The following is a 27,626-nucleotide window of genomic DNA, read 5'->3' as shown; positions in this document are numbered from 1 at the left end:
TTTGCGCAACACTATATATTTATTTCAATTAAGCACACTATTATGAGAAGTGGAGTGTCTGCGGCAAATAACTGATTGATTAAGAGCCTCAGGGTCGCTCGCAGGACTTATTCCTTATAGCTTGTTGTCGTTTATGCAAGTTTTCCAGGGCATTCAGCCTTTGTATAATAGAGTCTCTGTCTGTGGAAAGAGTTATTACAGTAGTCTCGCAAACTTGTACAGTTTGGGTCACATTGGTAATATCTTGCCTGAGGGATGATTTAAGCCTAGCTGCAATTTTTTCCATGTCCTGTCTTGGGGGGAGGGAGAGCAGGAAAGCCGACATCTCAGCAGGGGGTAACACTGCATGTGGAGCAGGGGCAGACATGTCCCCACTGCTGCTACCTGACAGGCTAAGCTGTGAGGGACTAGCAGGTGTCTCATCCCTCAGAAGAGCAGAAGAGCAGGTACTCCAGAGAGACCGGATCTCGATGGGGATTGAGCTCTGTCAGCAGCGGGTGAGAAGGAGAGTCGCCTCCCTGTTGTCTGGCCAGTGGCAAAGCCACACCCTCCCTCTTGGCTGTTCCTTGCACCATCTTCTCTCGGGAGGCCAAGCGGGTTTCGCGATGTTCCAGGGGGAAGGAAGTGCTGTATGTTGGCGGATTGTGTACCGCTATGTTTCCCCCGCTTCAGTCCGTGCTTGGACATTGATTGAGCAGGTGGAAATGGATTGCAAACTCTGCCTTAGAAGTGGCTGGTGCAGAGCTCTGTAAATGTGTGTCTTCATGCTGCCATAGCTTAGCCCTGTCCCCATAATAAATAATTTATTAACAAATGTTTAAAAACATTCAGGCCTGTAGAAGAAGCACATAATCTGTCGCCTTCCCAGGCTCCTCCCCCTGGTGATGTCACATCCGCCAGTGTGTTCCATGTTGTTTGAGGAGGACTTGGAGGTGTACACAGGGTGATCATGCCCCAACACTTCCATCCATAGCCTTAGAATTGCAGTGGTGGTTTTCACAGGACAGGGATGAGCGGTGGATTACTTGTACATACGATGAGCAATACTTTACTTTGCAATTTGTGTTTTTAACCATTTGTTAATAAATTATTTATTATAATAATACTGCACTTAGGTGGCACTTCTTTTTCTCCTTTTTATCTCTACACATAGAGCTGGCCAACTCTGAGGGTGCCTGCTGGTGCTCACAAGCTGTAATGGACTTTCTTGGACTTTTTATGGACATTGTTCCTTAGAGTGTACAGTATGTATCATTGTGTAGACTGGGCCACTGACCCTTTGTGCGCCAGAATCCTTCTACCTCTGTCAGATAGCGATTGAATAGGCTGTCAACAATAGACTCGTTATTACTATTGAAAGAAATTGATCAGAAAAAAAAACCCCAAATATTTGTGGAAGCATGTATGGCCAGCAAAGACCTCGACCACTTGCCTTATGAAGGGGCCCTGCCTGGCTCTGAAACTTTGCCATACATTTATTATGTGACCAGGAAAAAAAAGCTTTTGACCCTTTTAAGGGAATTCTTGGTGTGATGATGGAATTTCTTCACTCTGACTATCTACTGTTTCCAGCTTGTGGTCATTACAGCACCCAGCATTACTGGAAAGCCATTTTCAGGAATGTGTGCTTGGGGAATATTGCGTTTGATCACCATAAAAGTTACCCTCAGGCCAACAACAAAATACTCACAAGAACTATTTCACCTATCAAAAAAAAATGTACAAACGTGTTATACAATCAATGTGTGACCCATAACCATGCCAATAATCCTTTTCGAAGACTGGAAACTTGCAGGTCCAAAAAAAACTATTTTATATGGCAGTCCATTTACCTGTCTGAGATAGCAGCGGTGTATAAGGGACTTTAGGTTCCATGGCAGTCATTGGTGGAGGTAACAAGGGATTGGCAAAGCTGCGCAGCGGGTGCGTCGGCCGGACGCAGGCGGTAGGAATCGTCCGGCTTGGAGCATCCTCATTGGTCGGATGTTCTGGCTGTGCGTGGGATATCACTGCTGATTGCTGCGATTGTGCGACTTCAGTCACTGCTGCAAAAAACACACATAAGGAAATGTAACCAGAGCAGGATTTATTACCAGTGACAAATTAGCTGCACAACCTTCCTCCATATAACACTAAAAATAAACAGTCATTTTATCTGTACACTGCTGGAGGGTTGGAGAAGCAGACAATTTCTTATATCTCTTGGGGAGAGCTGACACCATATATGAGCTAAGCAATGTCAGTATTCTAAGTAATTAAAGTGTAAGTAAACCCTGACAATGAACTTCTCCTATTTGCTCGCTTTAGATCTGTTATGCACCGATCAGCCATAATATTATGACCACTAACAGGTAAAGTGAATAATATTGATTATCTCATTACAATGGCATCTGAAAGTGGGTGAGATATATTAGGCGTTGAAAGTAGAAAAAAGTGTAAGGATTTGACCGACTTTGACAAGGGCCAAATTGTAATGGCTTGATGACTGGGTCAGAGGAACTCCAAAACTGTTGCTCTTGTGGGCTTTTCCCAGTTTGCAGTGGCCAGGAAAGAAAGAGGTCCAAGGAAGAAAAAAAACGGTGACAGGGTCATGTTCAGCTAAGGCTCACTGATGCACGTTGGGAGCAAAGGCTGGCCTATGTAGTCAGATCCAAAAGAAGAGCTACTGTAGCCCAAATTGCTGAAAAAGTTAATGCTGGTTCAGATAGAAAGATGGCAGAACACACAGAACATCGCAGTTTGTTGTATACTAGGCTGCATAGACTCCAAGCAATCAGGGCACACATGCTGACCCGTGTCCAGAGCCAAAAGTGTCTACAATGGCATACCTTTCCAAATTTTGAGAGGGACACCTATTAGCAAAAGTATGTAGGCAAAGGACACACCTCATGCCACGCCCCTTTAAGGAGAATTATATTTAAAAAAAAAAAATATTAGTTAAGCCTACAAGTGCTCTTTTTTACCACTACTATTCATTTATACTGGCTTTTGAATCTTAAAAATGCAGCAATTTAGAAACTGGACGAAAGGTTTAGCATGAGGGATAAATGAGGAGGAAAAAGAGACAAAGGGAATTTGTTACAAATCAGGGGTAGTCCCTCTAAATCAGGAACAGTTGGGAGCTATGCAATGGGCACGTGAGCATCAGAAATGGACCGTGGAGCAATGGAAGAAGGTGGCCTAGTCTGACAAATTCAAAAATTATTTCACAAGTTTGAGTTGTAGACTTGGCCTCCAAATTTTCCAGGTCCCAATTCAATTGAGCATCTGTGGGATGTTCTGAAAACACAAGTCAGATCCATAGAGGTCCAACCTCAAAAATTACAGGACTTAAAGGATCTGCTACTGACAGCTTGGCATCAGATAACACAGCATACCTTCAGAAATCTAGTGGAGTCCAGGATGTGACAGGTTATGATGGGAAGTCTTAATGTTATGGCTGATCTTTGTACATACAGTATCATTGAAAGCAATTTGTTTAATAAGTGCAATAGTACTGTCCTATGTACTTTGCAGTGTTATCTCAAGCAGGGTTATTTGCCCTGCCCAGTTTGCTTACTGTAAACTGCAGAACACCTCCCCCCATGGTATGGCGATGATGGCGGAGGTGATCTGTAGTCCTAACACCTATTGATCATGTCAAAAATTCAGAGCCATCCTGTGCCCTGTGCTCACTTTATGCGTTATCTCACGGAAAGTATTTGGCCCTCCCAGGTATTATCTTGGAACTAAAGCATTTTGAGCATTTATATTTTGAAGATGGGAGAGCGAGTGGGTCCGAATAGTGTAGCAGAAAAAAATTGGGCAGGGCTGGCGTGTTGTCACTTCTGGCAGATCAACATCTGTATTTTCAGGGTTTATAAAGGGATGAGTGATGTACACAGCCCCAGAATATTGCATGAAGAACCTTCATTAGCAGGCATTGGTCTCTCTGCTAAGTCAGTTAGACCATGTGTGTTGGACCTCTGATTGCTGATTTCAGAGCTTTAGGTCTCTAGAGAGGGTGTGCTGGACCTCTGCAGAGTGACCACTGTGAACACTGCAAGGGTCCTTCACTATAGCTTGCTGGCAGGGGACAGGCTATTCTACTAAAGATGTGTCTGAAAGAATGAAAACGCAAACTGTAAGACATCAAACACCTTTTGTTTTGATGTACATGGCTGATTTAAACTAGAAGTTCACTTGGGTTTTTACGAACTGCCTTGTTTGCAAACCGTCTTTGAGTCATCCAACCTGTAAGCATTTACTGAATTATTCTTTATCCGATGTCATGGTATGACAAAACGCGTCGGGATTGGCTGACGGTTTGACGCATGCACAGACGAGGGACGCGGCGGCCATCTTGTTGGTGGGGAAACCAACACGCTGCTTCATTGTATACTGAACGCTGTTGATCGATCTACATAATGTAAGCTGCCTTCTTTTATTTACCAATAAATGAGTGAATATACTACACCATGAGAGGAATATGTTTTATGTCTCTTGAGTGCACTAAGGAGTCTTTTGAAATCTATTCTGGTCTGTAATTGGAGGAGGGGCTTGGATGTCATCGGATCTTGCCTGCCATAGTTATATCTGAGCTTTGGACACTTTATGACCCTGTGGGGTCTAAGGAGCTGGTAAGGTCATTTAGTGACTCTATTCGGTGGTGGATTCTTCTACTTGCACCCCTTTTTGGATATTTGTGGACTTTATTCTTGCACATGGGACAATATGTTGTTTACTGCAGCTTTGTATCCTGATTAGCGTGACACCATCCTTTACATATTCTTTAAACCTTAAAACTATTTTACATACACTAACTTGTATTAATATTCAGCGTCTTTTAACAATACAAATACCGAACAGTGAAGGTTATTACCAAAAATAAAACATTCTATCCCTGCCCTAAGTTCGTTAACTTAAATTGCCCCTTAATGATTCCTTAATAATTATTGAAGGCCATAAAAGTAATTGCCGCAAAATGATAGACAAAGCACTTTTTAAATGTGAAAGGTGAAAATGTTGCTCAGAATACTCGTAACAAAGCAGCCAATACAGAAGAATTGAAAAGACGCCGGGTTCTTTCTTCGGCCCCTGAGATAATTCATTCTCCCCGGTATCCTCCATTTTTACCAATAAAGACTTTCGTAGCCCCCCAGTGGCAATTGGTTACATTTTACAGGAGCAATTTCTATGCATTGTACTTTCATAATAAAGCCAGGGAGTGTTAAACAATCTTCTTTTGGCACAGGTCGCACTTGAGTAACGAAGGCTCTTTGTAAAATTTTATGAGTAATTATAAAGTCCTCTGTAATCTGAAGCTACGGCAGGTAATATGGTGCCGTTACGCACAGTTGGTTGCAGCTGATACTGGTACGTATTAGTCACTTGGGCTTATTGAGTGTGAAGAATGTGAAGGAAGCTGTAATTATACATAGCTCTCAACTGGTCCTCATTCAAAGGGCTCGCCCCTCTTTCGAGAACCAAATCCAAAAACCAATTCCTTTGTGGTGTAAAGATCTTTATCAATAAATGTACTACTTAGCAGTAGGGTTGAGCGAACACCTAGATGTCCGTGTTCGACGGGTTCGGCCGAACTTTAAAAAAAAGTCCGGGTCCGTGTCCCGGACTTTTACCGAACTTTTCCCGGACACCGAACCCCATTGAAGTCAATGGGGACCCGAACTTTAAGGCACTAAAATGGCTCTAAAACACCAAAGGAAAGGGCTAGAGTGCTGCAAATGGCAGCAAAACGTAATTAAGAGCATGGCAAGTGCTCTGCAAACAAATGTGGATAGGGAAATAACTTAAAACAACAAAAAAAAAACAGAAAAATAAAACAATGTTCTTCTTCATCTCTGAAGGACGAGGCCCATATGGAGTAGGAGGGAGGTTGAGGTGGTGGTGGATGTGGCGGTGACATAGGCGTGCGCACAGGGTGTGCTGGGTGTGCCTGGGCACACCCTAATCACCTAGGGCACATAGCATTGCCAGTGAGGAGATGGGAAAGATCTCCCTGGGACCTGCTCTGCTCTATTTCTCCTTGCCTACAGGTACATGGCCCCGATACATTACTCTCCCTGCTGGCAAACACATGCATGTGTATTTCAACTTTGGGGTGCACACCTTAATGCAATAGGCTGCGCACACCTATGGGCGGTGTAGGTGGAAGCGGCGGTGGAGGAGGACCAGGGCCGGATTAACAGCATCATGGGCTTGGTGCTGAGGATTTTGAAGGGCCTTAAGGGCCGTGCCTTGCCATGCACCCAGAGGAGGAAGGGTGCAGCCATGCATGCCTAATTCAACATGGGATGCTGTCTCTGAAGCCCATAAACACATCCATGCATCGCCAACTGTCCCTCCTTGTCCGGCCTTCACGCTGTGTGGGGAGGTTCTGAGGGTGCTGCCTGGGGAAGCGAGCATAGAAGCCAGACTTCTGTGTTTACAAGTGACAGAAGAGCGGTAACAGTGAATATGGCCAACCCGGGGCCTATATAAAAGGTAGGGGCCTGGAGCTGCAGCTCCAATAGCCCCTACATTAATCTGGCCCTGAGGAGGAGGACGAGGTAGCCAACACTGCTTCTTTTCAAAAATTTTAAATGAGGGTACACCCCAAAAGAGTGAGAAAGAGCAAAAATGGAACAATGGGTGGGTAAGGTCGGTATCCATTGCTATTCTGCATAAGGTACGGAAAAGTCCCGTGGGATCCATGCCTGGTTCATTTTAATGAACGTGAGCTTGTCCACATTGTCTCTGGACAGGCGGCTGCGCTTGTCTGTTATAACGCCCCCAGCCGTGCTAAATACCCGTTCAGATAATACACTGGCTGCAGGGCACGCCAGCACCTCCAAGGCGTAAAGGGCAAGCTCAAGCCATGTGCCCAATTTGGAGACCCAGAAGTTGAAGGGGGCAGACCCGTCATTCACTACATGTAGGCGTGTGCACACATACTGCTCCACCATGTTGGTAAAATGCTGCCTCCTGCTAAGACGTTCCATCTGAGCTGCTGGTGCTGCTGTTTGTTGTGGCGTGCTGACAAAGCTTTTCCACATTTCGGCCATGCTAACCCTGCCTTCTGAGGTGCTGGCGGTGCCCTGGTTGCGTTGGCGACCTCCTCCTCCTCCTCCTCTGCCTTGTGCTTCCACTGTGGCCCCGCTGTCAGATGGGAATGCCAGCAGCATGGCGTCTACCAGCGTGCGCTTGTACTCGCGCATCTTGCGATCGCGCTCCAGTGAGTGAATTAAGGACGGTACGTTGTCCTTGTAACGGGGATCCAGCAGCGTGGCCACCCAGTAATCAGCACAAGTTAGAATGTGGGCAACTCGGCGGTCGTTGTGGAGACACTGCAGCATGTAATCGCTCATGTGTGCCAGGCTGCCCAGAGGCAACGAAAGGCTGTCCTCTGTGGGAGGTGTATCGTCCGTGTCCTCTGTATCCCCCCAGCCACGCACCAGTGATGGCCATGAGCTGGCCTGGGTGCCACCCTGCTGTGAACATGGTTCCATCTCCTCCTCCAGCTCCTCCTCCTCCTCATCCTCCTCATCCTCCAGAACTGTGCCCCTGCTGGACAATTGCGTCCCTGGCGTTTGCGTGTGCAGGAACCCACCCTCGGAGCCCCTTGCGAATGACTGCCCTGAAAGCCTTGGAAATGTTACCTCTTCATCCTCCTCCTCCTCCTCATCCTGTGCCACATCCTCTTCCATCATCGCCCGAATTGTTTTTTCAAGGAGGCATAGAAGTGGGATAGTTAAGCTGAGAACGGCGTCATTGCCACTGGCCATGTTGGTGGAGTACTCAAAACAGCGCAACAAGGCACACAGGTCTCGCATGGAGGCCCAGTTAAATTAAATAGCGGAATAGAAAATATGATCCAAAAAAAGTGTATGTATATCACACGTACACAACCACACTGGGCCCCAATTACTATTGTTTGTACCCCTAAAAGGCTAGATGAGGAGTAGGGGGAGTATGGAACAGGCAGCACCCTCAAACCTTCAGAAGTATGAGATGAACCCCAACAACTTGGAAAGGTGGATCTCTCTCACACGTACCGACACAGACTATCCCGCAATTCAATTGATCCTCAAAGGTTTTTATTGAATAGCGGAATAGGAAATATGATCAAAAAAAGTGTATGTATCTCGCACGTACACAACCACACTAGGCCCCAATTACTATTGTTTGTACCCCTAAAAGGCTAGATGAGGAGTAGGGGGGGTATGGAACAGGCAGCACCCTCAAACCTTCAGAAGTATGAGATGAACCCCAACAACTTGGAAAGGTGGATCTCTCTCACACGTACCGACACAGACTATCCCCCAATTTAACTGATCCCCAAAGGTTTTTGATTAAATAGCGGAATAGAAAATATGATCCCAAAAAAGTGTATGTATATCACACGTACACAACCACACTGGGCCCCAATTACTATTGTTTGTACCCCTAAAAGGCTAGATGAGGAGTAGGGGGAGTATGGAACAGGCAGCACCCTCAAACCTTCAGAAGTATGAGATGAACCCCAACAACTTGGAAAGGTGGATCTCTCTCACACGTACCAACACAGACTATCCCCCAATTTAACTGATCCCCAAAGGTTTTTGATTAAATAGCGGAATAGAAAATATGATCCCAAAAAAGTGTATGTATATCACACGTACACAACCACACTAGGCCCCAATTACTATTGTTTGTACCCCTAAAAGGCTAGATGAGGAGTAGGGGGAGTATGGAACAGGCAGCACCCTCAAACCTTCAGAAGTATGAGATGAACCCCAACAACTTGGAAAGGTGGATCTCTCTCACACGTACCGACACAGACTATCCCGCAATTCAATTGATCCTCAAAGGTTTTTATTGAATAGCGGAATAGGAAATATGATCAAAAAAAGTGTATGTATATCACACGTACACAACCACACTAGGCCCCAATTACTATTGTTTGTACCCCTAAAAGGCTAGATGAGGAGTAGGGGGGGTATGGAACAGGCAGCACCCTCAAACCTTCAGAAGTATGAGATGAACCCCAACAACTTGGAAAGGTGGATCTCTCTCACACGTACCGACACAGACTATCCCCCAATTTAACTGATCCCCAAAGGTTTTTGATTAAATAGCGGAATAGAAAATATGATCCCAAAAAAGTGTATGTATATCACACGTACACAACCACACTGGGCCCCAATTACTATTGTTTGTACCCCTAAAAGGCTAGGAGTAGGGGGAGTATGGAACAGGCAGCACCCTCAAACCTTCAGAAGTATGAGATGAACCCCAACAACTTGGAAAGGTGGATCTCTCTCACACGTACCAACACAGACTATCCCCCAATTTAACTGATCCCCAAAGGTTTTTGATTAAATAGCGGAATAGAAAATATGATCCAAAAAAAGTGTATGTATATCACACGTACACAACCACACTAGGCCCCAATTACTATTGTTTGTACCCCTAAAAGGCTAGGAGTAGGGGGAGTATGGAACAGGCAGCACCCTCAAACCTTCAGAAGTATGAGATGAACCCCAACAACTTGGAAAGGTGGATCTCTCTCACACGTACCAACACAGACTATCCCCCAATTTAACTGATCCCCAAAGGTTTTTGATTAAATAGCGGAATAGAAAATATGATCCCAAAAAAGTGTATGTATATCACACGTACACAACCACACTAGGCCCCAATTACTATTGTTTGTACCCCTAAAAGGCTAGGAGTAGGGGGAGTATGGAACAGGCAGCACCCTCAAACCTTCAGAAGTATGAGATGAACCCCAACAACTTGGAAAGGTGGATCTCTCTCACACGTACCAACACAGACTATCCCCCAATTTAACTGATCCCCAAAGGTTTTTGATTAAATAGCGGAATAGAAAATATGATCCCAAAAAAGTGTATGTATATCACACGTACACAACCACACTAGGCCCCAATTACTATTGTTTGTACCCCTAAAAGGCTAGGAGTAGGGGGAGTATGGAACAGGCAGCACCCTCAAACCTTCAGAAGTATGAGATGAACCCCAACAACTTGGAAAGGTGGATCTCTCTCACACGTACCAACACAGACTATCCCCCAATTTAACTGATCCCCAAAGGTTTTTGATTAAATAGCGGAATAGAAAATATGATCCCAAAAAAGTGTATGTATATCACACGTACACAACCACACTAGGCCCCAATTACTATTGTTTGTACCCCTAAAAGGCTAGGAGTAGGGGGAGTATGGAACAGGCAGCACCCTCAAACCTTCAGAAGTATGAGATGAACCCCAACAACTTGGAAAGGTGGATCTCTCTCACACGTACCAACACAGACTATCCCCCAATTTAACTGATCCCCAAAGGTTTTTGATTAAATAGCGGAATAGAAAATATGATCCCAAAAAAGTGTATGTATATCACACGTACACAACCACACTAGGCCCCAATTACTATTGTTTGTACCCCTAAAAGGCTAGGAGTAGGGGGAGTATGGAACAGGCAGCACCCTCAAACCTTCAGAAGTATGAGATGAACCCCAACAACTTGGAAAGGTGGATCTCTCTCACACGTACCAACACAGACTATCCCCCAATTTAACTGATCCCCAAAGGTTTTTGATTAAATAGCGGAATAGAAAATATGATCCCAAAAAAGTGTATGTATATCACACGTACACAACCACACTAGGCCCCAATTACTATTGTTTGTACCCCTAAAAGGCTAGATGAGGAGTAGGGGGAGTATGGAACAGGCAGCACCCTCAAACCTTCAGAAGTATGAGATTGTGTTCACTGTACCCCACAAAGATTGAGTTCACTGCACCCCACAATGATTGTGTTCACTGCACCCCACAAAGATTGTGTTCACTGCACCTCACAAAGATTGTGTTCACTGTACCCCCCAAAGATTGTGTTCACTGCACCCCACAAAGATTCTGTTCACTGTACCCCACAAAGATTGTGTTCACTGCACCCCAAAAAGATTGTGTTCACTGCACCCCAAAAAGGATGTTGTTCACTGCACCCCAAAAAGGATGTTGTTCACTCCACCCCAAAAAGATTGTGTTCACTGCACCCCACAAAGATTGTGTTCACTGCACCCCAAAAAGATTGTGTTCACTGCACCCCAAAAATGATTTTGTTCACTGCACCCCAAAAAGGATGTTGTTCACTGCACCCCAAAAAGGATGTTGTTCACTCCACCCCAAAAAGATTGTGTTCACTGCACCCCAAAAAGATTGTGTTCACTGCACCCCACAAAGGATTTTGTTCACTGCACCCCAAAAAGATTGTGTTCACTGCACCCCAAAAAGGATGTTGTTCACTGCACCCCAAAAAGGATTTTGTTCACTGCACCCCAAAAAGATTGTGTTCACTGCACCCCACAAAGGATTTTGTTCACTGCACCCCACAAAGATTGTGTTCACTGCACACCAAAAAGGATTGTGTTCACTGCACCCCAAAAAGATTTTGTTCACTGCACCCCAAAAAGATTGTGTTCACTGCAGCCCAAAAAGATTGTGTTCACTGCAGCCCAAAAAGATTGTGTTCACTGCAGCCCAAAAAGATTGTGTTCACTGCAGCCCAAAAAGATTGTGTTCACTGCAGCCCAAAAAGATTGTGTTCACTGCAGCTCACACACAGAAAAATGGATGTGGATCACTGACACCTGCCTATCTCCAATCCCACACCACACAGCAATATCGATTGTAGTTTGTAGAACACAGTTTCCCTAAAATTCAGCAGACTCTGTCCCTAACAGGATTGAGAAGAGATCGTAGATCAGGATTGAGTGCAGACCCCACCCCCCACACAGCAATATCGATTGTAGTTTGTAGAAGACACTGACCCTATAATTCAGCAGACTCTATCCCTAAAATGCCTACAACTCGCCCTGCCTAAACACTCCGACCTGTCCCTCAATTCTATCCGGACACAAATGGTTTTTTCCTGCCTATCTTTCCCTAATCAGCAGCCAGCACGTTGATGTGTGCTCTGTCCCTGAATCTAAGCAGCATAATGACGCCGCTGCGGCTGCCTCGAACTTATAAAGACTTGGTCACATGCTTCAGACGGCCAATCACAGCTACTGAGACATTTGCAGGCATGGCTGGGATGGCTTAAGGCACACCAGTTAAACGATTGTTGATTGGCTGTTGAAAGCCCGCCATGAAAAGAGCGCCAAAGCATGCAAAACCCGGAAATAAAACGACCGAACACGGATTTTTACCCGAACATACAGTAAAGTGTCCGTGGTCCGTGTTCGGGTACAAAAAATCCAATTATTCGGTACGAACACGAATAATACAGTCCGTGTTCGCTCAACACTACTTAGCAGTTATTAGGAGTAGAGTTCTTGCAGATGAAGATCACAAGATGGAAAGAACACTAGGCATACTGGAGCAGTTTTTAATGTAACATCCACATCTGGGGACCATAGATAAACTACAACTCAGGAGATTGGGCTCTACTCACGAATCCCAGAATCCCAGTATAAGTAAGGTCATGGGCTTGATTCCATCAGTCAGTCAGGAAGGATTTAGGGCAGCCCTATGAAGCACTAGAGGAAGAGCAGATCTCCCTGGACTTCTGCCTATTTAATGGCATCCCATCCACTATATGGACACACCTCCCCAGGGATTGGCGGGGGAAAGGTAAGGGCCTAGCCTAGGCATTTGAATTTCCCTGCCCCTAGCTCTGGAATGTTCACAACAGGTTCATAGGAAATCAATCAAATGCTCAGACTTTGGAGCCAGAACAGACCAAAACAGCAGATCACAGCTACTCTGGCTGCAGAGAAAGTCACACTAAATTTACCTAGCATGCTTAGCCTAGGGGGGTGCTACACATAGCTGTGGGATCCCCAAAGAAGCTGGAAATCACTGTAGTAGGCACAGCTACTACAATGGTGGCTATGAGCTTCTGGGTCCTGTGCCAAGCCCCTGCCCTGCTGCTAAGTGAACACAAGAGGTTGCCCACTCAGCATGGGCGACATTCAGAGAACACACAGTGAATGCAATGAAATTCTCAGATTGAATGAGGGGAGAGGCAGGGTGGTGATGCCACGTTCTCCAACTCAAATCAGAGAATTCATTGCATTTATTGAGAAAATTCAAAGTGTTCTCTGAATGGCGCCCATGCTGATTGGCCGACCTACTGTGTTTAGAAAGCGAGCAGAGGGCCAGAGGCTCGTGATGGGACTCGGAAGCTAGTGGAGGTCACTGGAGTACCGGTGTCTACCGCAGAGATTTTTAGTCTCCATGGAGATCCCACAGGTATGACATATACATACTTACATTAGTCCAACTGGTCCATACTAAGATTTTAAATAAAAATGTCATTGGTATGTTGATGAAGAGGAAAAGGAGGAGCCAAGGAAGACAAAAAATAAGCAGATCAAACGTCAACTTTAAAGGGCTAGTTCACCTTTTTAAAGACTACTCTGTGCAGTCTGTGAAAATTATTCCATTAATTAACTAATCAGATTTTACAAATATCCATGTATGCTCTTCACATTCCCGTAGGACGCTTGTGCATGAAGTGAAGCCTGCCCCAAATTATTCTGATTTTTTTCACAGCTCTGTCGTCTTCTCTAGAGTGGACCAGCTGTTAGGAAGACCGCTTTCTAGCAGAAAAGGAGGGAGTGCCATTCTGCTTCTGAGCCATGCACATGTGCATTGTGCTCTCCGCTGAGCAGATGAGATCAGCAGTTGCGATGCGAGATGGAGTATTGCAGCTGCTGAGGTCATCTGCTGCTACAAGAGATAGCGAGATGTCAGAAGGACGGCGCACGCTCTTGTGACATCTAGTGGTGTTTTTGAGCCACTGGGATCGACCGATTATCAGCAATGCCGGTATATCGTGGGCCGATATGCACTTTCCCCGATATATCGGAATCAGCCCCTGAGGTTACCGATATTGTCGATATTCCAGGAAAGTGCTGTACCGGAGTGATGCCTGCAGCTAGAGGCATCACCCCAGTACCGGCGTCTATAGCCGACGGTCGGCTGTCTTGTAATGACAGCCGATGCGGCTGAGAAGCAGCTCGGCTGTCATTACAAGGAGCAGGAGGGAACTTACCCCCCTTCCCGCCGCCTTCTGCGGCTCGCCCGGGTCTCTCGGTGGGTCCTACCTGCACAGCCACCGAAGAGAAGACCCGATCAAAGCCGCATTCAGCTCCGATCTGGTCTCCTTGTAAAAACCCGGAAGTGATTTTATGACATCACTTCCGTGTACTCGGTGCCAAATTCAAAAAAATTACAGCATTCAAAATAGCAAAACTTGCCTGTTTTGAATGCTTTTAAGTGCAAAGGAGGGGTTTGGGATCTTTTAGACCCCCAAATCCCTCCACAACTGTACCTGTGAAAAAAAAAAAAAAAAATTATTTTTAAATGTCCGGAAATATCGCCAATATCGGCCGATACCGATATCCGTTGACCAAAGTATCGGTATCGGCAGTAAAAAAAACTATATCGGTCGATCACTACTTCCTTTGTCCTGCCTAACCTCCTCTTTAGGGCTAGTAAGTTCAGTCTTAGATAGACCCTCCCCACTTCTTCCATGTTCCCTTTGTCAATTTTAGTTATTCAAGACAATGTCGTTATCTCCTTCCACTTCAAAAGACTGAAAAAGCATCCTCTGTACTGTAATTATCTGACGAAAAATTGCGTTGGATTCACCTATGTCTTATTGAAGAGTTCAGCTACCTGTGGATGGGGCCAAATCAGCAGGTGGCCATACTGTGGAGACAGACTGGGTGTAAGGAGGTATGTCAATGCATAAAGCAGCATTTGAAACAAAGCAAATGGATAAATTTAAAATTAAGGGATAGTGTTCAAGAACTGCACAGCAATTTTTTGTTTAAAGGCGAACTAACCCTTTAAGACCATGGAAAATAAATGCTAAAAAAACTTGATTCAGCTCTGTCATCAGGCCCCAAAACATCTCCATTTAGGCTGCTAAAAATATTTCTTGAACACATCACACAACATTTTCTATCACTCCGTGTTCAAGGTGCGCTCGCTCACCGCTACTTCTATCAAAGTGGTCGGCTCTCGCCTTTTGAAGGGCGACTTGTTTCCTGCAAAAATGTTGTGTGGTTTGTGATGTTGTTTGTTTCTGAAGTCCCACAGCGTTTTGTCACTAGCCTTTGAAGTCCTACGCCTTTGAAGTTTAATGTGTCACAACTCAGAAGGGTGAAGGGATTTCTTAAATCACCTTTGGACCGCATGAGGCTTTGAAGAGAGCAGAGCGGCGGGGGGCTTTACCCCAATGTCTGTATAAATACTCCCACCATATTCTATTAGATGAATAGACAAAGACACACTTGCATGTAAGGCCGTCCACACAACAACCGTAGGTGGAAAAAAAATCGACCGCTTGGCTACAGTTACAGTAAACATAAATGACCTTGGCAAATGTTTTTTTCATGGGTTTGCTTGTTATACCAGGCTCCACAAGCAACCATTAGAAATATGGATAGGATTTCAGATGCATTTGCCCTGGGCAGAGGTACTAGGCAGGGTTGTCCTCTTTCCCCACTGCTCTTTGCCCTCACCTTTGAACCCCTTGCTGCCCTGATTCGCACTAACATCACAGGCTTTTTACATGGCGACTTGCATGAGAAAATCATGCTATACACAGATGATATGTTACTGTTTCTGGGAAATATCACTACATCAATGGAGGCAGTCATTGACACCACCACACCACCTTTACTTTTGGCCATTTATTTGGTCTTACCATAAATTGGACAAAATCTGCCTTACTGCTGTTGGATGGTGATGTGGGGCAGCCTGTTCTAACGGTAAAAGTACACGAGGAAGGCAGCACATGAACCACACCGGGATGCAATGGTTAAGGAAGTCAGGTGAACATCCAGTATAGAAAGGGTTAACAGTTTATTGGTATTGATAAAGATGACTTGATAAAGCGCATAGCGCAAAACATTTAGTCATGGCAACCATATAGCTTGTGGTCCACCCTGGTTCCTGGTACTTCCCCGTAAGTGGCGCCTGTCCGGCTGATGTCACCGCTACGGAACTTACAGCAGAGTCCTTTCATCCTCGTGCCGGCTGGTTTTCGGCTTAGTGCACACACTGCTCAGCAGTCCTGGGAGACTGACCTCCTCGCACTCGTGTTGCTTGCTGCCAGGTGCCTTTGTCCACTCCAGCCCAGGGGGATGTAAGCATTTTATGTACTTTGTTTTTCGGTTATCAATACCAATAAACTGTTAACCCTTTCTATACTGGATGTTCACCTGACTTCCTTATCCATTGCATCCCGGTGTGGTTCAGGCGCTGCCTTCCTCATGTACTTTTATCCATAACAGCACCCTTCCTATGCTCGTTGGCTAGCAGCAGAAAAAACGCTGGGGAGCCTCACAGGCTTATTTCTATCCCTCCACCCTAAAGGCACCCCAGGAGCGCCAGATTTGTGATTATTGCTTTGAAGTCTGTTTTAACGGCCTGTCCTATCCCTATTACCTCCAACTTTAAGTACCTCTGTGTACATATCTCATCCAAAATAACCGATTACTGCCACCTTAACATTCACCCCCTGTTATCAAACTTTCGGGAAAAAGTAAATATCTGGAGCGATTTAAAGATATCAGTGGCAGGCAGAACCAATTTAATTCAAATTATTCCTATGCCCCAGCTACTGTATTCACTAGATAACTCCCCTGTAATGGTTCCTCTAAAGACATTTCGTATAGTTAATTCCATCTTCAGATCACTAATTTGGAATAACCGTCCTCCCAAAATCCTACTAGAACGACTACAACACCCCGAAGTTGGGGGTGGCCTCGCACTCCCCAATCTTTGGTTGTATTACATCGCGGCACTCTCCCTGCTTCTCCACCTTTGCCTTCTACTTCACTGACATCCTCAAACCACATTATGCTCATGTTTATATGAGTGGACTCTATCCCAGAAGATCTGGAATCCCAGGCTTTTGACAAACTGTACACCAAAATCTGACTTTTAAAAAAAAATCTCCTACCTCGACTGGGCCCAAACCCCCGATCCACTGACAACGTAGGGAAGGGTACAGGGCGAAGCGTGAATTGTGGGTGTGGATAGACACAAGTCGGTGACGGAAGAATTCCTGGATACTGGGCACTTTCTAGCGTTGGAACCGGTATAGCACTGACGACAGCTGTAAAATAAAAGAAAAAGTCAAACAACTTCTTATACAATATAACACAACACTTGCAAGCCTATATTTGTCCTTTGTGATTGGCTGCCTCTAAAGTGGCATGGAAAAAACAGTAAAGCTACCCATACAGTTTGTTTGTTTTTTTGTTCAGTGGATGGAGGAGTCCCTTCCCCTCGCCGCACCCAAATGTTGTGTTCTTACAGGTCATCCCACCACCGTCAGAATGCACTGATCAGTTCTGACGGCAGATGACTGGATGCAGCCGCTAATTGAGAAAAATATTGCCAACATGTCCCTTCAAAAGAAATCGATCAACGAATCGATTTATGTTGAGCAGGGACAGCCGCACATTCAAAATCGATCAAAGAATGTGTCGGCAGATAAGAACCATTTGGCCCATCTAGTCTGCCCAATATATCTGAATCCTATGAATAGTCCCTGGCCCTATCTTGTATGAAGGATAGCCTTATGCCTATCCCATGCATGATAGAAACATAGAATGTGTCTTCAGTGTATTGCCAGCCCAAGGAGACTTTAGCAACAGGACACAGGGATAACATCTACCTGTTTCAAGAGGCAACTTTATATACAGAATACAATACACTAAAACTGTGAAGTGTACAATAGCCTTTTTTTTTTCTTTTTTAAACTTTGGGACAGTATAACTGTACAGATTATGGTGAGAAGTTGACCAAAGCAATTTAAAAGTCCTCAAACTGAATCAGTGCATAACACAGTAAAGCCTTCCTAAAACAGAAGATATTTACATATATCATTCAATCATGAATCCCAAAAAGACTATTCATTATTTTGGGACAGTGGGCAGAGCCATGAAAATCACTGCTTTATGCCCCACTGAGCAGCGCCACATTCAAAAACTCTGGTGTATAGTAAAAATATAACTGAATATTATAAAGTAATTTATTCCAAACTACATACAATTTTTCTGAAGCTCCACATGAAGGGCTGTTGATCCCTTGTAAACACAAAAAAAGTGAACAGTGAAATCACAAAAAAGTCCACAGATGGCCAAATCTCCAACAAGAAAGGGCCTCCTACCCTCAACCTCCCAGGGCACAAGGCTCCTGACAGGGGCAAGGTACGCCGTGGTCTACCCAGGCTGAAGCCAGGTGGATCCCACTCCTTAGGGACCAGAAGAAGCCAGTCCACCAGGTATTTGTGGAGAAGAGAGACCCCTCCAGATAGGGAGAGGCAAAATATCCAAAGGCACAGAACCTCCTGCCAACTTCAGGGCTGGCCCCCGATAACCTGCACCTTGTCTCTATACAACAAAAAAAATAAATAAAAAAACACACATGCAGTGAAGAGCTTGTGAATAAATAAGTGGTATACAAAAGTATCATGTGATTACAGGACGGGCCCCCCGGCCATTATAAAAAATTGCCCCAGCTAGCCACAAGGCCTGCTGTTTACAGGATTTTGACCATCATCAGTACAGTGTATGGAAGCAATGGATTCTTTGGAGCAGGGCTTGGAAACCAACGGCAAAGACTAGCCATAAAGGTTATTGTGAAAGTCCCATGCACATTGGGCATTTAGCCCCGGTACAAAGGCTTTGATGTTTAGATGCGGGTGGGGGGCACAGGTGCACTATCCAGACCTACTGTTGGCAGTCTGTAAAATTGAAAGCTGCTGCAGCTGGGTGGGTCTGGATGTTGCACCCAGTGCCTTTAACGTTTAAGGCAACAAGTGCCCAATGAGGAATGCCCGGAACGCAGACTTTCTGGGTATTTGTCACTGGGCCCAGACTGCCCAAATTATTAGTGCCACTCGATGCATTGTCGCGCTGCAGCAGCTTTCAGCCTCTCAAAGAGTTTTACAGGCTGCCAGCAGTGGGGCATAACCGTGCAACAGTGTCATCCGCCAGTACCTAAACACCAAAGCCATGCATCTGGGTTAAGTGTGCATGAAACCTAAAGAAATCAAAGCAAATCTAAGCAAATCCATCCATAAAAAATCACATGCGATCTGTATTTAAAATACTTGAAGCGCCCCTCTAAAGCAGTAAAGTCTCTGCTCCGGTGTTCCACACCGGCATCTCTGACGCATCCAAACCTCTATGACTAACCCCTGGAGTGGGGCGAAATGCATCAGTGGGTGTGGCTGGGGAGGAGTCGAGGCTGAGGCCATACCCAACAGTCTTCTGAGATCGAGCTGTTGGGAGCGCGGCACTCTTACACTGTTTACACAAGCTACTTTAACCACTTAAGCCCCGGAAGATTTTACCCCCTTCCTGACCAGGGCTTTTTTTGCGATTCGGCACTGCATGACTTTAACGGACAATTGCCCGGTCGTGCGAAGCTGTACCTAAACGAATTTGACGTCTTTTTTTTCCCACAAATAGAGCTTTCTTTTGGTGGTATTTGATCACCTGTGCGATTTTTACTTTTTGCGCTATAAACAAAAAAAGAACGTAAATTTTGCAAAAATAACAATATTTTTCACATTTTTTTATATGGAATTCCCCAAAAAAAAAGGAAAAATCAAAATTTTTTAACATTTTTGGCCAATTTGTTTTCTGCTACATATGTTTGGTAAAAAAAAATCACAAAAAGCGTATTTTGATTGATTTGCGCAAAAGTTATTGCGTTTACTAACTAAGGGAAAGATTTTTGTCATTTTTGGTATTTTTTTTAACGCGTAATGGCGGCTATCTGCGATTTTTTTTGCGGTACTGCGACATTGCGGCGGACAGATCGGACCCTTGACTGACATTTTTGACACTTTTGGAGTTACCAGTGACATTACTGCAGTAATCAGTGCTATACATATGCACTGGTTACTGCAAAATGACACTGGCAGGGAAGGGGTTAACTTTATTGGGGAAGGAGGAGTTAAGTGTGTCCCTAGGGGCGTGCTTCTTACTGTGATTGGACATGGCTACTGGTGTAGGAACAGTGATCAACGGTCCTACATAGTAGAACCGTATGATCACCATTCCTACACAGGGGAGAATGAAAGGCGGCTTGTTTACATCAGCCGCCTGCCTTTCTCCCTTCACGGTGGACGATCGCGAGTGACCGGCGGACATCGGGTCCGCCAGTCACATGCACGGACTTCCAAGGGAACGAGCTGGAGCGGGCGCGCGACTCCGCGGGCGCGCGCTCGCCCGCTATTGGCTCACAAGGAAGTGACAGGCTAGTGACGTACCGGTACGTCACTTTGCCTGGCCGGGGCTGACCGCCGCAGTATATGTACTTGCGGCGGTCGGCAACCGGTTAAGAAGGTATTTACATGTCTCATTTTATTACAAATCCCAATAATGAGACAGATGGATGAGCTTCTCACAGTGCTGCCTCTCCTTTCACTGTCCAGTCACAGCCAGGGGGGGGGGGGAAGGACAAGACCTAAAAGTGTTATTGAAATGCAGAAGAGTACAATCAGGTCTCCTGCCTTACCAGACAGGGTTGTGCTGTGTGACAGAGCTGAGTAAATCACAGGACTGGATGGAAATAGAAATCCTTTGGCAGGAAAAACAGCTCCCTTTCTCAGTTTCCTGTTCTGCATGCCAATTCCTAGCCAATGACTCAAACAAGAGTTTCCCTTTAAGTAATCAATTCTCACAGATCCAGCATTGCACTGTCAATGCAAATAATATAGTGCACAAAAAAAGTCTTCTGTATGGAAAATAAATCAAACAATTGAACATTTCCTTTATTCCTTTTTTTTTTTTTTAAGTTATTACTGTGAGATCAGATCTGATTGAAAACGCGAAGAAACGACTGTAGCTTGTTGACAATTGAATTCCAATGTGACACTAATGTTAAGAGTTTGCAAGCTGAAATGCTTTGCAGAAATCACGTTGGGTTTTTACAATTCTGCAGTTCTCCATCAACGGAGGCAATTTACTGCCGCCTGTCACATTTTATATTCAGTGAATGAATGCCTTTACATCGGGAAAGAGATATAAACAAAACAGATTTGGTCTCAACAACCGCTATATTTCCGCGTGGCATTGTTCACGCCGATTCCCAGCATGCACATCGAGAGACGGATTACTTGGAGGGGACAAAAAAATTGAATTACAGTCATTTCATGTTATCACTGCATCAACATAAAGGCAATTTTCTATCAATGCGTTGTGTTACTGTTCAAGTTAAGACATCTGATATTTGCTTTCAAAAGCTCAAAAGTTCATAATGACGGATGATGTGTAGTTAAAGAAAGACTCCGACCTGAATACAAATCTTTAAATGGGCTGTAATGAGGAAATCATTATATAGGGGTTAAAGTGTCATTAAACCTAAACTATAAAAAAAACTCTCATTACATGCTATATAACAGAGTGTGCATCCTCACAAAGTCACTAAAGCATTCAATTTGTCTAGAGTGAAGTATACCTGGTTGATCCTGCCTTCAGATGTCCCTCCCATCTTCTCTGTGTCCCCACTGCAGCCTGAGATTGCGTAGACCAGCTGGGTTCCTCTATGGTGCATGCTCGGTTTCAGTTCCCTTCTAAGCTATTTATTTTCTCCTTTTTCCTATCTGTGCAGCCCCCATAGCTATAGAGTCACACATCTGGGCATAAACATAGTGGTAAATGACATTCCCCTCCCTTTCTCCTCCATGTCCTCCTATTGCTAAATATTATGGAGTCAAAATATAGTATGTTCATTGATCATATTCAAACAGCAGAGTCAGGTTTTCCACTGTAGTTAAAGAGACCCTGTAGACAGACCATTCATTCAATCAAAAACCTTCCTTTATGATTATATGGGCATTTGCCATATTTTAGTCATGATATTTACCTGTAAAATCCTCCATTGTGTAGACCAGTGTGTCTCAACCTTTTTTTAGAGTTATGGCCCCCTTTGAAATGATGTTGAATGTTGAAGCATGCAAGTCTAAAATGGGGTCCCCTTTCACATCAGAGCATTCCTTTCACATCAGAAACCCCCTTTCACATCAGAGTCTTCTGTCTACCCCTTCAAATCATAGTCCTCAGTCCTCCCCTACACATCAGAGTCCTCAGCCCCTCCCCCCTTCCTTTCACATCATAATCCTCAGCCCCCCCCCCTTTTTTTTCACATTATAGTCCTCAGTCTCCCCCTTCACATCAGAGTCCTCAGCCCCCCCTTCTTTCACATTATAGTCCTCAGTCTCCCCCTTCACATCAGAGTCCTCAGCCCCCCCTTCTTTCACATTATAGTCCTCAGTCTCCCCCTTCACATCAGAGTCCTCAGGCCCCCCCCCTCCTTTTTAAATCAGAGTCATCAGTTCCCCTCCCCCTGTCACACTGGAGTGCCCGGTCCCCACTTTCACTCAGAGTCCTCAGTGCCCCCTTTTACCTAAGAGTCTTATATTCCAATTTTCATCACAACATGGTAGCCACATGCTGCTGTGGATATCCAAAATGTGGTTGGTGCCACCATCTTGGATATGATATCAGCAGCCCCAGAGCTGTCACTTAAGCATTGGTAAGCACCCTCAGTATTTCAGCTGTTTTAAAACTACACACCCAATCATACCTCTGCCCTTGGAAGTCATGCCTGTGGCTTTCAAGAGTCTTTCAATACCCTATAGGATTTGTAGTTGTAGTTGTAGTTGCACCACAGCTGGAGTGCCAAGGTTGCCTACTTCTGCTCTATACTTGTTTCCATTTGATCCTTCAGCTTTCTGAAAGCTTATGTAGGGAAGTGCCAGTAAGTATTCAAAAATACTTGCCTATACTGTGCTTTTACTTGACTGTTTTTAAAGCCTATCTCCAGGGGAGATAAAGCCTTACCTTGCTGTGGGGGCTGCCTTGAAACTGTGAAGATTAAATGCTCATTTAGGTCTAGGGGACCAGAGTAATGGCGCTTTTCCACTGCATGGAACCGAACCGTTTGACTCGCTTTTGTGCTTTTCCACTGCTGGTATCGTAAGGTATGGTGTAGGAACGGTTCGGTACGGAGGCGCTTTTCCACTGCATGGAACCGAACGGTACGGCTCTCAAAAACAGTACCTACTCGATTGTGGTTCCAAGAGGTACCATACCCGGTACCATATCCCACAATCCTTTGCATGCAGTCACTACTAGCCAAAAAGCAAACCATACCGTACCGTACCGAACCGTTCCAACACCGTACCATGCGGTACCAGCAGTGGAAAAGCAAACCGGGCCAAGCAGGGCCGAGTAGAGCTGAGCCAGTACTTGCAGTGGAAAAGTGCCATAAGTGATTTTACCTACCCGATCCTCCACTCCACTGGCAGCTTTCCTTTACTCTCCTATGTCACAGCAGCAAACTTCCCCTCATCATTCTCACAATGCAGGGCTATGATCTTTGCATAATAATAATCAGAAGAGAAACCAGCAAGCTGGTTGTACCCAAGTTGATCGATCGATCAACTTGGTACATTCAGTCTGTCCATTACTGGTTAGAATCTCGGCTGGTTCCTGCTGCCAAAATTAGAACCGTGTATGGCTGGCCTAATAGAGCTTTTTGCGTCCCCCTAGACCAGGGATCTCCAATTTTTTTAATACTCGGGCAACGCCGTATATTTTACAAATATTCAGGGGTCGACAATATACATATACAATTAATATATTAAATTATACAATATAGAATCAGGTTTTAATGAATTGATTTAGAGCTGCCTTTCTCAACCTTTTCACAGAGCAATCCTTGAAATAACTTTCCGGTCTCAGGGAACCCCTGCTAAAAATGAATACTACAACTCATGATATATTAGTGTGATGGTCAGTGGGATGAATGCTCCTTACTCTTGTGGACATTGGGAAGAATCTCCCCCTACAAATAGCTAAAAATATCAATGGTGTCAGTGGGAACTTATCTAAGAGACAGACATTGTTCATTGGTGAAGGAACCCCTAGCAACCTCCGGAAGAACCCTGGTTGAGAAACCCTTATTAAGAGCAACAGAATCTTCAGTAACACAAAGGAAAGACCTTTCGAATAAACCTGAGGCCATCAGAGTCCATCCTTACATTAGAGTCACTATCAGAGTCCCCACTTACATTAGAGTCTCCATCAGAACCCCCACTCCCTTTACATCAGCCTTTCTCTTACAGAGGGACAAAAAACTTCTTACGGCAGGCCGGATTTTGTCCTTGGCCCAGAGTTTGGAGACCCCTGCCCCAGATTTAAGATAAAATGCAACTCTTGTGGTGCAGGGGTCAGCCCTACTGCAAGGCTGGATTTTTATTTTCCCTGAAATTCAGGTTTAAGTTGATGACTTAAGCAATGCAGATAAGTCACTGCCTTGCCCTTTAACCTGAAAATGGTCAGCGAAGGAGCAGCAGGAGGTTGATCCGCTCATCCCTCTGCTTATTCAAACTCTTTGCTAATGGCATCCTTGGTGGAAACCAAACACAAGGCTCCATAAGAAATAAGACCTACATATAAAAACATTTTTGAAGCCAACAGAGTCCTCATCAGAGCTCCCTTATATTATAGTCCCCATCAATATCCCCCTTACATCGGAATCCCCCTAACATCAAAGTTTCCATCAGAGTCCCCTTTCACATCAGAGTTTCCCCTCAGCCTGTGATTGGCCAGTAAAGGAGCAGCAGCAGGTTGATCAGCTCAGCTCTCTGCTCATTCAAACTCTATGCCAATGGGATCCTTGGTGGAAGCCAAACATAGGACTCCATAGGAAATAATACCTACATAAAAAAAAAATAAACTTGAACCTATCAGTGTCCCCATTAGAGCACCCTTATATTAGAGTTCCCTTGAATGTCCACCTTACATTGGAATCCCCCTTATAGCAGAGTTTGTCCTCAGCCTGTGATTGGCCAGTAAAGGAGCAGCAGAACACCAATCAGCTCATCCTTCTGCTCATTCAAACTCTATGCTAATGGTTCCTTGGTGGAAACCAAACGTACGACTCCACAAGAATTAACACCTACATAAAAAAAAATAAACTTGAACCTATCAGTGTCCCCATTAGAGCACCCTTATATTAGAGTTCCCTTGAATGTCCACCTTACATTGGAATCCCCCTTATAGCAGAGTTTGTCCTCAGCCTGTGATTGGCCAGTAAAGGAGCAGCAGAACACCAATCAGCTCATCCTTCTGCTCATTCAAACTCTATGCTAATGGTTCCTTGGTGGAAACCAAACGTACGACTCCACAAGAATTAACACCTACATAAAAAAAAAATAAACTTGAACCCATCAGAGTCCCCATCAGAGCTCCCTTATGTTACAGTCCCCATCAATGTCCCCCTTACATCAGAATCCCCTTTACATTAGAGCTTCCATCATAGTCCACCCTTACATTAGAGCTTCCATCATAGTCCACCCTTACATTAGAGCTTCCATCATAGTCCACCCTTACATTAGAGCTTCCATCATAGTCCACCCTTACATTAGAGCTTCCATCATAGTCCACCCTTGCATTAGAGCTTCCATCATAGTCCACCCTTGCATTAAAGCTTCCATCATAGTCCACCCTTACATTAGAGCTTCCATCATAGTCCACCCTTACATTAGAGCTTCCATCATAGTCCACCCTTGCATTAGAGCTTCCATCATAGTCCACCCTTACATTAGAGCTTCCATCATAGTCCACCCTTACATTAGGGTCTCCGTCAGAGTCCCCTCTCTTATCAGAGTTCTGTCCTCACCCTGTGATTGGCCCGTAATTGAGCAGTAGCACACTGATCAGCTCATCTATCCAATCATTCAAACTCTAAGCAGATGGCATCCTTGGTGGAAACTTAACACAAGACCCACATAAGAAACAACACCAAAATAAAAAAATTACTCCAAGCTAGGCTCCTGCCCATATTGGTAGCTTAGGTTGAGTTTCAAAATAACCTGCAAAATATTCTGGTCATTTCAAGAATCTATTTTAGCCCAGATGTTTCTGTAGCTATTAATTTTTCTGCAAAATGGAAGGCCCAACCACCTCTGTCCTTGGCGTGAACTCATAAAAAAATTGATTTCCTTAAGCGCGCAGGGCGAGGGAATCCATATCCTGCCTACATTGATCCCATTAGCTCCCTTTCACCATGAAATCACAGAGAAATGCATGGTAGTGTTTTGAACAAAGAAATATTACTCTTCTGCTCACCCGGAATGTCTGCAATGGGGATTTACACAAAGAGGCAAAAAAACAGAAAAATAAAAGTTGATGCGCAGAAGCTTGTAAGCACTTTGAGAGGTTTTACCTATTTCGCCGTTCTCTCCCTTCTTATCATCACCATCTGCGTTCTTCAAGATCAAAAGATAATTTTCCCTTTATGCTAGTCACCGTGTACTATACATTTTTTTACTGACGGCTAATGGAACCTGCGCCTCGTATGGATGTGGAAATACACCAGCGACGCATATCATCCACCATGTTTTCCCTGAGATTAAAGGCAAATTTCACTCTCCATATTGATTTTGGCTTCTAGTACTCGCTATTCAATATCGGCAGAACACCTGCGGCTTTACCTTTAGCACAAGTGACCTTTTTATCATATATACCGTAACTCCTGATTTATTGCTAAAGGGATACCTGTAATTCAGCAAAACACCTGTGACTAGCTGCATATCAAAGCTGCCTTTTCCCTGATGGCTAGTCTGAATTAGAAGTCCAGAAGGTCCAGAAATAATAGCTTCTCATACAGGTGCATTGCTTCATACCAGGCAGTGGTGTATTTTGGTTTTGTGCTGCCCTAGGCAAGACTAAAATTTGGCGCCCGCTCCTATGTAAATTTGCCCCACTCCTTTTTTAACAGATGGGACTCCCTCCAAAAATGAAGGACTACAAGTCCCAGCATGAACCCCTGAGATCTCACGAGAGGGGGGTTGTGAGAGAGGATGAGAGAGAGAGGGTGAGAGAGAGAGAGAGAGGATGAGAGAGAGAGAGAGAGAGGATGAGAGAGAGAGAGAGAGGGGGGATGAGAGAAAGAGGATGAGAGAGAGAGAGAGAGAGGGGATGAGAGAGAGAGAGGATGAGAGAGAGAGAGGATGAGAGAGAGAGGATGAGAGAGAGAGAGAGAGAGAGGATGAGAGAGAGAGGATGAGAGAGAGAGAGAGAGAGAGGATGAGAGAGAGAGAGAGAGGATGAGAGAGAGAGGATGAGAGAGAGAGAGAGAGAGAGAGAGGATTGAGAGAGAGAAACCAGTGGCCAATAGAGTCTCAGGTGGAGTGGAGGGGGGCACTTTTCTGCTGCCCCCCTGCATAGTGCCGCCCTAGGCCTGGGCCTTGTTGGCCTAGGCCAAAATACAGCACTGATACCAGGTTCCCTTTATAAGTTTAGCAATAAGTCAGGGATTATTAATGCATGCCAAACAGATTTCTTTTTTTTTTTTTTTTGGGGGGGGGGGGGAGGGGTACGCAAGAAGTTAACACTTTGATATCAATTAGTTAAGTAGAACTCTGGGCAAAAGAAAAAAATAGCATACAGTATAGGCCACAATCTGACATTTATTTTTCTGAGTCCCCCTGTGATAGGTTTTTTTTTTTTTAACCTGTTGTTTCAGCCAGTTGATCCGTTTTTTTCCATTTCCTCTAACAAAGTGACAACGCTGTTTGTCCTGTAGTGAAATTGCACAG

General features: G+C 44.7%; 1 protein-coding gene across 4 annotated transcripts in view; it reads right to left on the bottom strand.

Annotated features, from left to right (window-relative positions):
- The window catches only part of DCC (DCC netrin 1 receptor), a 1,040,152-nt gene that overhangs the window by 24,053 nt on the left and 988,473 nt on the right, over positions 1-27,626 (bottom strand). For 2 of the 4 annotated variants that reach the window (XM_082267705.1, XM_082267707.1), the window contains exons 26-27: positions 16,959-17,114; positions 1,833-2,045 (exon numbers count right to left, since the gene is read on the bottom strand). In XM_082267705.1, coding sequence (XP_082123831.1) covers positions 1,833-2,045; positions 16,959-17,114 — 369 coding nt within the window. The remainder of the gene's footprint in view (positions 1-1,832; positions 2,046-16,958; positions 17,115-27,626) is intronic. The other 2 variants (XM_082267706.1, XM_082267708.1) reach the window with 1 other exon arrangement.

This window comes from Pelophylax lessonae (genome assembly GCF_965119305.1).
Source record: "Pelophylax lessonae genome assembly, chromosome: 1".
Lineage (NCBI taxonomy): Eukaryota > Metazoa > Chordata > Amphibia > Anura > Ranidae > Pelophylax > Pelophylax lessonae.
Note: the sequence above shows the minus strand (reverse complement) of the source record. Positions and strands in the feature narration are given on the sequence as shown.